This window comes from Panthera onca, chromosome B1, assembly GCF_046562875.1.
Source record: "Panthera onca isolate mPanOnc1 chromosome B1, mPanOnc1 haplotype 2, whole genome shotgun sequence".
Taxonomy (NCBI): domain Eukaryota; kingdom Metazoa; phylum Chordata; class Mammalia; order Carnivora; family Felidae; genus Panthera; species Panthera onca.
This window is the reverse complement of record NC_138342.1, coordinates 145,971,947-145,984,015: the sequence shown is the minus strand read 5'-3', so window position 1 is coordinate 145,984,015 and position 12,069 is coordinate 145,971,947. Positions and strand designations below refer to the sequence as shown.

At 34.0% G+C, this 12,069-nt stretch overlaps 1 protein-coding gene across 10 annotated transcripts in view; it reads left to right on the top strand.

Annotated features, from left to right (window-relative positions):
- NEK1 (NIMA related kinase 1) overlaps positions 1-12,069 on the top strand; it is a 212,095-nt gene that overhangs the window by 128,199 nt on the left and 71,827 nt on the right. For all 10 annotated transcript variants that reach the window (XM_081795594.1, XM_081795587.1, XM_081795592.1 and 7 more), the window contains 3 exons: positions 4,172-4,303; positions 6,203-6,268; positions 6,348-6,576. In XM_081795594.1, the coding sequence (XP_081651720.1) occupies positions 4,172-4,303; positions 6,203-6,268; positions 6,348-6,576 (427 nt within the window). The remainder of the gene's footprint in view (positions 1-4,171; positions 4,304-6,202; positions 6,269-6,347; positions 6,577-12,069) is intronic.

Here is a 12,069-nt window from a genome sequence, read left to right as displayed (position 1 = left end):
TGTGCACTTTACATAAATTATCACATTTAATCCCTGCAGTAAGGAGACAATGAGTACACACCATTCCCATTTTAGTGAGAAAAAGTTTGAAGTTGAGAGAGGATTAGAAACAATGAGAAATCACAGGTCCCTAGTCAGTGAGATTTGGGGATTTGAGTGTAGAACTGTCCTACCTGAACTGTATTTTATGACCTTCTTAAACAATGAATAGCTGTTCAAACTGGCTACTCTACGAAGGTCACTCTCACCTTCTCCCCTCCCAGGAGTTAGTTAGTTCCTTCTCTGGTTTTATTTTGTTTGTTTTTCTCCCAGACCATTTAGCACACATCTCTCTTATTTTATTTCTCTGTAACATACTGATAGATTTATGTGTTTCCCTTTCTTTTATAGTTTATAATCCTTTGAGAGAAATGATCAATTTTGTTTTGTTTTTGTCTTTTGTTTGAAAATTATTGCGGCTAGTTCTGGTCTACAACATACTGGGTTTTTTTCCCAACTTTCTGAGGTATAGTTGTGTGACATTGTGTTAAGTATGCAATATACAATGTGATGATTTGACATAGGTATATACTATGAAATGATTACTACAATAAGGTTAGTTAACAAATCACTTCACATAGTTACCATGTGTCTTTCAGTTTGGATAGCCGTTATCTGGCACTGTGCTTGGCACTTAATACATCTTTTTTAAAATTATTTTTTTGTTTTGTTTATTTTGAGAGAGAGAGTGTGCACATGCACATGCACGTGAGGGAGGGGCAGAGAGAGAGTGGGGGAGAGAATCCCAAGTAGGCTCCATGTTGTCAGTGCAGAGTCCCACAGTGCAGGGCTCAATCCACTGAACTGTGAGATCATGACCTGAGCTAAAATCAAGAGTCGGATGCTTAACGGACTGGGCCACCAAGGCACCCTGACACTTAATACATTTTTGAATATGTTGATTAAATTTTATAAAATATTATATATTTGTTTTCTCACAAAAATCACATCAAGTTTATTTATTAAAATAGCAGAAATCATTTCTTTAAGTGAATTTAAACATTCACAAGATTATACAGTGGATAAATATGATATGTGATTAGAGAAGTAATTACTGATTTAAATAAATATGATAGAATTTGTACATCCAGATTAATGTGTTTCCTTCAAAATAATCATCTAGAGAAATAATATACTTCTCTAAAAATGCTGCTAGTGTTTCAGAACCAATTGGAACTTGTTTCTATTTCCTCAGAATTTGTTACCTTTTTTGAATATACCATATGGAAGGAAGACCATGGTAAAGTTTCAAAATATTTCTATGTCATCTTTCAAGATGACACCCAGATAATACCCAGCTGTGTTAGCTTTAGATTTTTAAAATTATTTATAACATCTTAAATATCAGTATACTTTTCAACGGTGCTGAACTATGGATTAGAGCAATGTTTCTGCCCTTTTTTAATAAAGACTTAGGTTTTTTAGAGTAGTTTTAGGTTCACAGGAAAATTGATAGGAAGATACATATTTCCAGTGTATCCCCTGTCCCCTCACATGTATAGCCTCTCCCATTAATTAACATCCTCCTCCAGAGTTGTACATTGTTACAATTGATAAACCTGCATTTATGTATCATCACCCAAGGTCTGTGGTTTATATTACAGTTCCCTCTTGGTAGTGTACATTCTGTGGGTTTGGACAAATGTATAATGACATATAACCATCATTACAGTATCATACAGAGTATTTTCACTGCCCTAAAAGTTCTCTGTGCTCTGCCTATTCATTCCTCCTACCACTCCCCTGCGAACCTCTGGTGACCATGCATCTTTGTATTGTCTCCATGGTCTTGCCTTTTCCAGAATGTCATATGGTTGGAATCATACAGTATGTAGCCTTTCAGATTGACTTCTTTCATTTAATAATATGCATTTAAGTTTCCTCTGTGACTTTGCATGGCTTGATAGCTCATTTCTTTTTAGCACTAAATAATAATCCATTATGTACCAGTTTTTTGCTTTTTAAAAAAAAATCTACTTACTAAAGGACATCTTGGTTGCTTTCAAGTTTTGGCAATTATGAATAAAACTGCTGTAAACATCTGTATACAGGTTTTTGTGTGGACATCTGTCTTAAACCCCTTTAGGTAAATACCAAGGATTGTGATTATTGGGTCACATGGTAAGAGTATGTTTAGTTTTGTTGGAAATTGCCAAAGTGTTTTCCAAACCATTGTACCATTTTGAATTCCCATCAGAAATGAATGAGAACTGTTGATCCACCTCCTCAGCAGCATTTTGTGTGGTCAGTGGTTTGGATTTTAACCAATGTTGTAGATGTGTAGTGGTATCACATTATTGTTTTAATTTGCAATTCCCAGGGGTGCCTGGGTGGTTCAGTCGGTTGAGCATCTGACTTCGGCTCAGGTCATTATCTCATGGTTCGTGAGTTTGGGCCCCACGTCAGGCTCTATGCTGACAGCTCATGGCCTGGAGCCTGCTTCCGATTCTGTGTCTCCCTCTGTCTCTGCTCCTCCCCTGCTCACACTCTGTCTCTCAAAAATAAATTAAAAGATTTAAAAAAATTTTGATTTGCAAATCCCAAATGACCTAGGATGTGGAGCATTTTTTTCATTTGCCTGTTTGCCATCTGTATATGTTCTTTGGTGAGGTGTCTGTTCAGATCTTTAGTACATTTTTTTAATTGGGTGGGTTTTTTTTTTTTTATTGTTGAGTTTTAAGAGCTCTTTGTATATTTTAATTAACAGTGATTTAAGTCTTCATGTCTTTTGCACATGCTTTATCTAAGTCTGTGGTTTATCTTATTCTCTTGACAGTGTCTTTCATGGAGCAAAAGGTTTAAATTTTAGTGAAGTGTCCAGCTTATCAATTCTGTCTTTCCCGGCTTTGCCTTTGGTGTTGTATCTAAAAAGTCTTGTCAAACCCCAAATCATATGGATTTTCTCCTATGTTACCTTCCAGGAGTTTTATAACTTTGCATTTTATGTTTGGGTCTGTAATGAGTGAATTTTTGTGAAGGGTGTATCGTCGATGTTTGTTTAGATCCTTTTTCTGGGGGCAGGGGTAACATCTGGGTTGTCCAGATGTTGTAGTATCATTTGTCCTTTCTCCTGGCAACTCCTGTCCATTGAGTTGCCTTTGCTCCTTTGTTAAAGTTCATTTGGCTCTATTCGTTTGGGTCTGAGTTATGTTCTATTCCATTGATTTGTTTGTCTATTCTTTCACCAGTATTACACTGTCTTAATTACTGTGGTTTTATAGTAAGACTTGAAGAAATTACGTATTATCATTCCTTGAACTTTGTTCTTCAGTATTGTGATGGCTGTTTCCATCTTCTTTTGAATAACATAGGTATTATGTTAAATGAGAGTTCAGAAGACTAGATAATATAATTGAATTGCTACCTTATATTTCCAAGTGCTCAGTAAGTGTTGCATTTGAAACGTATACTCACCAGAAATATTTGTTTACTGGTTTGAAGGAGAACAAAGTAGAGAACAGGCTTGCTGCCATGTTACCATGAGCATACCTGTAAATGCCATTTCCTTATATTGATGAATGGTTCAATGGTTCAACATGTCTTATTTCATATTGTTTAAAGTCTAAACAGCAAGATAAAAAAAGACACATGTTTGAATATAACTTGTGATATTTTTAATGACATTAAATCTTATTACCTGTACCTTCATTTCTTCCATTCCCCCATTCTTTCATTCTGTTGACATTTTTATAATGAGGGCTCTTATGTTGGGTGATTGATGTTCAAACTTTTAGAGATTACGCAAGCATTTCTTTTTCAAGTTTAAGATTAATAAGTAAAATATTTTTTCTTCCCATCAGATGTTGTAATGAATTAAAATTAAAGTGGAGGGACTGATGTCATAATCTTTTAGAAATCAGGTTTTTAAAAAAAATTTATTAAACATTGTTAATGCAATGGAAAGGAGTTATTTAGTACTACATGAGACTTGATTATGTTTACATCTCAGGCCAGAGATGTTTCTGTCTTTTCTGATCTTTCCTCAGACCTAGCACATTGTCTTACACAATAAAAATTGAGAAATGAAAAAACTGTAACTTTGGATAGAGTAGATAAACAGTGATTTGATAAATACCATTTTATTCTTCATACAAATATAAAGTTGCAAATATATTTAAATTTTTTATTATAGTTGGTGGCTAAAGGAGTAAAGAGTTCTGATATGTCTCCGCCACTGGGACACCCTGAAGCAGGTGGCTCTCCATCAAAGCAACAGATGAAATCTGTTATTTCTGTGACTTCAGCTTTGAAAGAAGTGGGCATGGTAAGTTCCCTAAAATTTAGAACTCCTCAAAGCAAAAAGTTATTAGAAGGATTAAATTTAATGAAACTACATTAATTCCTAGTGTTTCATTAAATTTTTTCTAAAAAGAATTACTTGTTAAGATTTTTGCGTATAGTTTACTCTGAGTATTGGAGCCTCATTGCTGATAGGTTTATATCTAGGACCACTTAATACATAAAAATAGATTTAAGTGATTGTCTCTCATTTTTACTTTAAGAGAATATTGAACAAATAAATTATATATAAAAATGTACAGAAAATAGTGCAACAAACATTTGTGATGGAACAAACATTAACAAACAAACACTCTCACAATTAACAGTTTCATTTTTTTTAAGAAAGGTTCATTTTTTTTAAAAATAATGTCTCTTTGGTACTTAAATTAACTCTAAGAATAAAATCCAAGGCATGTTTACATTTATTTGGAAATTTTTAGCATAACAAATGTTGGAAGATTCATTATAATTACACTTACTCCATCAATTATTTCTTTTCCTTTCTACTTATAAATCTCTGTCATGCCAAATGGATAATGAAACAAAGAAATATGGGCAAATAAAAAGCTTAAACTTGGAAGTATGTGTCAGGTATTCATCTAAAATGTGAAAACTCTGTTCTGGAGTAAAGGAAATAGGCTCATGGTATGGGATTTCAGCCCAGAATTCAACACAGAGAAGGGAGAAGTCTACTGAATCATGTAACACATTAACCTGATTCTCTCCTATCTCATTAATTAATGTCTCTGCCTTTTAATTTCTGGCTGAATTTCATTAAGTTTTTGCAGACAACACTAATGTTACTGATACACCATTTTTTTTTATAGCCTTTGTGTTTATCTTGAAAATAAGACTGAGTAGGAAAATACAAGTTTCTTGGTAACTCTCAAGAACTTCGTGTAAGAAATTACTGTTAAGTAGGTTTAGTCTCTTGCTTTCTGATAACGACTTTGCGTGTGCTGCGTTGTTCACTTCAACTTTAGATACCACTGTGTGGTTTCCTTCCTGGTACCCAGTCTCACATCTCAAGTAGCTGTTCATCTCTCTGGTTATAGCAACTGCTAATTCCTGACTACTTTATGGGGTAAAATGCTCTTTGTCTCATTTACATGTATTACTTTAAAACTGACCACTATACTCTTTTGTATTTTCCTCAAATCTTTCAAAATTTGAGGTAATCTATGTAATGAAATGGTTTTTCTTTATGTGTTGTCTTGGTAAATATTGCTACTTAAAACTTTGAAAACTGCTGTTTCTTACTCCGCATTTTTCAGATTATTTTTGCTCTCGTAGCATTCATAACTACTAATTTCGTCTTTGCGAGTGTTTAAAAATTCGAGTTGGTCTAGATCACTATGATTATACTAATCAAAGACAGAATTTATATTACTGTTAGTATAAAGGACTCAGAACTCATTACTGTTACTCTCTTTGTTTACTGAGAAAAACCAATTCTCAATTATGTTTAGTAGTATGGCTGAGCAGGAATATATGTACATGAAACATGAAGACAATTTCAAAATAATACAGCCTATCCTGAGTTACTCTATCCACTAAACTCCCTAGCTCCAATTAAGAGAGTACATCAGTTAATTTTCTTTTTATTTCTACCATTGACATAAAATTACCAAAAATCAGATGCCAAAAAGGAAGAGGATTTAGTTAGATATGTGATCAGTAATCTAAAAATAAGACAAATAATTGAGAATTGTCCCTTCTGCTATTAAGTATAATGAAGGAATCTGTGTTAACATTTTACAGGAATAAACAATTCACAAGGAACAATTTAATAAAAAACAAAAAGTAACAAAAATATGAAAGTTTTTAAGGTAGGCATTTTAAATAACATTATTTCTTACTCTGTAACTGTCTGTGTTTATAGGACAGTAGTTTAACTGATATCCAGGAAACCTCAGAAGACATGCAGAAGACTAACAATGCTATTTCAGTAGGTACAATTTTCAAACTTTCTCAGTCATTTTACTTAATTGTATACATATTAAAGTATAACATTTTAACTGTTTCAGAGTAAGCGAGAAATACTCCGTAGATTAAATCAAAATCTTAAAGCTCAAGAAGATGAAAAAGGAAAGCAATGTCACTCTGATACATGTGAAGTAGTCGTTAGTGAAGATGCCAAAGAGCACGAAAAGGAAAAATCGGTTTCATCTGATCGCAAGAAATGGGAGGCGGGAGGGCAACTTGTGATTCCCCTGGATGAGTTAACATTGGACACATCCTTCTCTGCAACTGAAAGTATGTATAAAATCTTAATAATCTGTTTTGGTTTTGCACACATGTAAACTTGAATACTCTGAAAGAACAAACACTTGGATTGAGAGAGGCTGGAAAATTTCTTTGTATGTGAAAAATGGAGAAAACTATTCAACCTTACAAATAGCAAGGATTTGGGGGCACTAGGGTGGCTTAGTTGGTTGAGCGTTTCACTTCAGCTCAGGTCATGATCTCATGGCTTCTGGGTTTGAGCCCCACATCAGGCTCTGTGCTGACAGCTCAGCACAGGTTTATCAATTAATAAACCTGCATTTATGGAGCTGTAAAGGAGAAGAAAGATGTAAAGTGTTATTACTTGGGATATAGAATCACGGTAACCTAAGAGACCTGAAAATTATGCTAATTAGAAGGGCAAAATTTTTAAATCTAATTGATTTTGTTGCACTTAGAATAAAAATCTGAAGCCCTTTTCATAATTTACAAGGCTCTCCTGTGGTTCCCTCTGTATCCTCACTCTGTCCATTTTTTTCTACCTATACTCACTTCTTTTCACTTCTTAAAACACGCCAAACTCTTTTTCACAATCCTCTTCCCCTTGTCTCTCTTCTAAGTTCTTTGCGTGGCTGCCTCTTTCTTTTTCTTTTTCTTTTTCTTTTTTTTTCTGTCCCTGTTGTTCAACTTTCACCCCATTTCTGAAGTCCTCTTTATAGCAGAGCTCTTCAAAGCATTACCTTTTTACAACTCCAGTTCCTTTCTTTCCATTCTCCCTGAACTTTCCCTCTCTACTGCATGCATCAAAACCCTTCTAAGTGTTTCCAAAGATGCTCATGTCGGTAGTTAGCTATCCTTATTTTATGTACCTGTAGCATTTGATGTACTGGATTATTGTCCACTCTCTCTATCCCATTTTTCTTGAAACCCTTTGTTCAATTTTCAGCACTCTATTAAAAGTAGACCTCTTCTAAGATTATTTTCTAAATCATAGAATATTATTATTTTTAAGGAACTAATTACATGCTGTAATTATTTTCTTCATTTGTTTAATATATTTTACCTATGTTCCTTTTTGTAATATAAACTTTTAAAATACGTTTGCCTGACTTGTATTGCATATTTTATGTTTCCTATCATGTAGCACAGACTTTATGAATGAAGAGTAGTCATTAATTACATATATATGATGTTAAACGCAACTGATGTTGTGAGATCTCTCAGGTGATGAGGCTGTAAATAATTTAGAGCACTTCTGAGGCAATAAACTATCACCAGTATGACAGGTTGGGATAGAGGCAAAGGTAGAGGAATGCAAGCAAGTCTTATACAAGATAAAAGAAATCTCTGCCATGTTTTCTTAAAAAGTAGGAAAAAAGGTCATATGCAGACCATACAACAATTGGGTAATCTTGAATGATCAGATAGCCCTATCTCAGAAAAATATATGAGGACATATGAGATACCTTATTACCTTATTAAAAGCACTTTTATATGGAAAATAGCATGAGATTGAGAATACTGTAACATAAATAATACTTTGTCTCATGAGTTCAAAAATCATGTTTAACTTGAGTAGGCAAAGTATTTCATGTGGTAAGTTTTTACATAGTATAAACAGTGTATAAAATTATTCTTCACCTCAACATATACTCCATTTCCATCCCTGTTACCAGGTAACCACAGATACAGTTTATTGTTTATCCCTCTGAGCTCCTTCATATGTGCATGTGTGTGGGTGAGTGGTGTGTGTGTGTGTGTGTGTGTGTGTGTGTGTGTGTGTGTAGACACATACATACATACATACTATATCTTCTTTGCCTGTTCATCAGTCGATGGACATTTGGGCTCTTTCCATAATTTGGCTCTTGTTGATAGTGCTGCTATAAACATTGGGGGGCATGTGCCCCTTCAAATCAGCATTTTTGTTTCCTTTGGATAAAGTAGTAGTGCTATTGCTGGGTTGTAGGGCAGTTCTATTTGTAATTTTTTGAGGAAATTCCATATTGTTTTCCAGAGTGACTATACCAGTTTGCATTGCCATCAGCAGTGATAGAGAATCTTAAGCAGGCTCCATGTGGAACCCGCTGTAGGGCTCAATCTCACAACCATGAGATCATGACCTGAGCCAGAAGGAATCGGATGCTTAACTGACTGAGCCACCCAGGCACCCCTATTTTTTGATGCAATTTGAAGTTCATTGCAGATATTGGTACACTTTGTCCCAAGTACTTCATAACATACATATCATTAAGCAGAGTTCAATATTTTTTTAGAAGTTTGTTTCTTTTTAATGTCAAATTTACATACAGTGAAATGCAAATATTTTAAATGAACATTTGCTGAGTTTTAACACAAGCCTATATCTATGTAACCCAAACCTCTAGAACATCACCATCTTCCCAAACAAAAAGTTTCATACCTCTTCCTGGTCAGTTTCTGCTTCTAGCAGAAGTCCCAGAGGAGAATTTTTCTGAATTTTTTCTTAGATTAATTTTCTTTATTCTAAAAAAATATATATATATTAATTAATTAATTTATTTATTTATTTATTTATTTATAAAGAGACAGAGTGTTAGCAGGGGAGGGGCAGAGACAGAGGGAGACACAGAATCTGAAGCAGGCTCCAGGCTCTGAGCTGTCAGCACAGAGCCTGATGCAGCGCTTGAACCCATAAAATGTGAGTTCATGACCTGAACCAAAATCAGACACTCAACCAACTGAGCCACTCAGGGGCCCCTAACTTTCTCTATTCTAGAGTTTCATTTAAACACTGTAACGGTTTGTATTCTTTTGTGTTTAGCTTGTTAAATTCAGCATAATGCTTTTTGAGATTAATCTGCATTGTGATTATCAATAGTTCAGTTTTTAGAAAATTCTTTTTTTTAAATTTACTTTGTTATTAATAAAGTCACTTTTACTTTTTTTTACTCAATATTAGCTGGTATATCTTTATCCAGTCCCCCCTTCCCCTTTTAGTCTTTTTGTGTCTATATATCTAAAGTAGGTTTCTTGCAGCCAGCATGTTGTTAGGTTTGCTTTTTAAATCCATTCTTAAAATCTTTAACTCGGTTGTTTAGACCATTTATACTCAATGTGGATGTTAAGATGGTTGGATCTAAAAATGACATTTTGCCATTTGTTTTTTGTTTGTCTTATCCATTCTTTGTTTCCTTTGCCCTTTTGTTTTTCTTTTGGATTGAGTATTTTTATGATTTCATTTTATCTCTGTTATTGTTCAGTTTACTGTTATTTTAGTGTTTGCTTTAGACATTATAGCACACATCTTTAAGTTACAGTCTATCTTCCAGAGATTGATTACATTTCTCATATAGCGTAAGAACCTTCCAGCAGTATACTTAGATTTGTTTCCTCCTAGTCTTTATGCTGTGTTTTTGTTTGTTTGTTTACCTTATGTGATAAACCCACAATACATTATGGTCATTTATCCTTGAAGGAATTTTAAATAATAATAGAAACAGTCTTTTGTATCTACCCATGTAGTTACTGTTTCCAACAGTCTTCATAATATTTGTATAAATGAGATTTCCATGTGTTACCATTTTTCTTCTGCCTGAAGGACTTTACTTTCTTGTTGTGTAGTCCTGCTGGTGATGATGAGTTCTTTCAGCTCTTGTATGTCTGTAAAAGCGTTTATTTTGCCTTTCTTTTGCAAAGATTTTTTTGGGGGGATAGAATTCTACCTTGATATTTTTTTCTTTTAGTACTTCATGATATTGCTCCAATGTCTTCCAGTTTGCATTTCTTGTGATGAGAATCTTCTATCATCCTTGTTATTCCTCTGTATGTAATATGTCTTTTTTCTCCTTGATGTTTTTAGCTTTTTTCCCTAAGCCTTGGTTTTAGTAAATTTGATAATTATGTGCCTTGATGTCATTTTCTTCATGTTTCTTTTGCTTGGGTTTTGTTGAGCTTCTTGGATTTGTGAGTGGTTTTCATCAAATTTGGATAATTTTGGCCATTATTTTTTCTAGCGTTTTTTTGTCTTTTCTAGAAGTTCATATGGAGCTTGTTAATGTTTTCTTTTTCTCTAGTTTTCATCATTTGTCTCTGTAGCTTAATGAACATACAGAATTTATTTATGAAAATTGTAAACATCCTCTCTACTAATTAGGTCATCTATAATTTTTAGGTTGATATTAATTGGTTGAAATTTTTTCTTTATTGAAGGTTGAATTCTTTTGCTTCTGTGCATGGCTTGGTCATTTTTCGTTTGGTAGCTAAAGCATGAATTTTACCTAGATGGGTGGCTGTATATTTTTATATTCCTATAAATATTCTTGGCTTTTGTTCTGGGATACAGTTCAGTTATGTATAAATAGCTTGACCATTTTAGGTTGTGGTTTTAGTATTTATTAGGTAGAACTAGAGCAATATCTATGGCTAATCTATCTCCTTTTACTAAGTCTGAAACCTTTGTGAATAATCTACCTGATGACTTGTGAATTAAGAAGACATTTTTTTCTGGCTGGTGAGAAGAGGGACTATTTTTGACCCTGTTTGAACTGCAAGTATTATTCCCTATACTCCATTTGGATGATCTTTTCCCTAGACTACAGTAATTTACCATGTGTGTGCTAATTCCAGGGAGCTCAAGTTCTGAGTTCTCTTTGTGTAGCTTTCTATTCCTTAGTACTCTATCCTTCCAACATGAGCCACTTTTGCCTCCTAGACTTACAATTCTGTTACCTCAGCTCAGACCATCAACTCCACCTGGTTTTCCCTTCCTGCATCAAAGGGAACAAAGTTCATATTGTTTCATATGGACATTTAGTTTGTCCAATTTTGTTTATTACTTTCTCCATATTGTTTTGGCACCTCTGTCAAATAGCACATGGCTGTAAGTAATGGGCCTATTTATGGGTTTTCTACTTTATAACTATCCTTTTAAAAGTTAGTCCCCTACTGGGAATCATTTTTGCTTTCTAAAACTGATTATTACCTGCTAATTTGTAGATTCTTTCAAGGAACTAGTACATACAAATTTGTATCAACATTTTGTATTTGGTTACCATTAAAATTTAAATGACTTATATATACTGTAATATGTGAGATTGCATCTTGTCTATTAATGCTTTGAGCATTCTTACAAAAGGCTTCTAAGACTCAAACATCAATAGCTAATTTCCCATTTTTTTGCTCTGCTAAATTTTATTTAAAAAATTTTTAATGTTTATTTATTTTTGAGAGAGAGAGAGACAGAGCACAAGCAGGGGAGGAGCAGAGAGAGAGGGAGACAGAATCTGAAGCAGGCTCTAGGCTCTGAGCTGTCAGCACAGAGCTTGAAGGGGGGTTCAAACCTATGAACCATCAGATCATGACCTGAGCGGAAGTTGGATGCTTAACCAACTGAGCCACCCAGGTGCCCCTGTTTTTATTTTCCTTCAAACTATAGAGTTTAATTTGTAACTATTTTATTTACTTACTTTTTATTGAAACATAGTTGACATGAAATAGATTACTTTCAGGTGTGCAGCATGGTGATTCAACATTTATATAAAT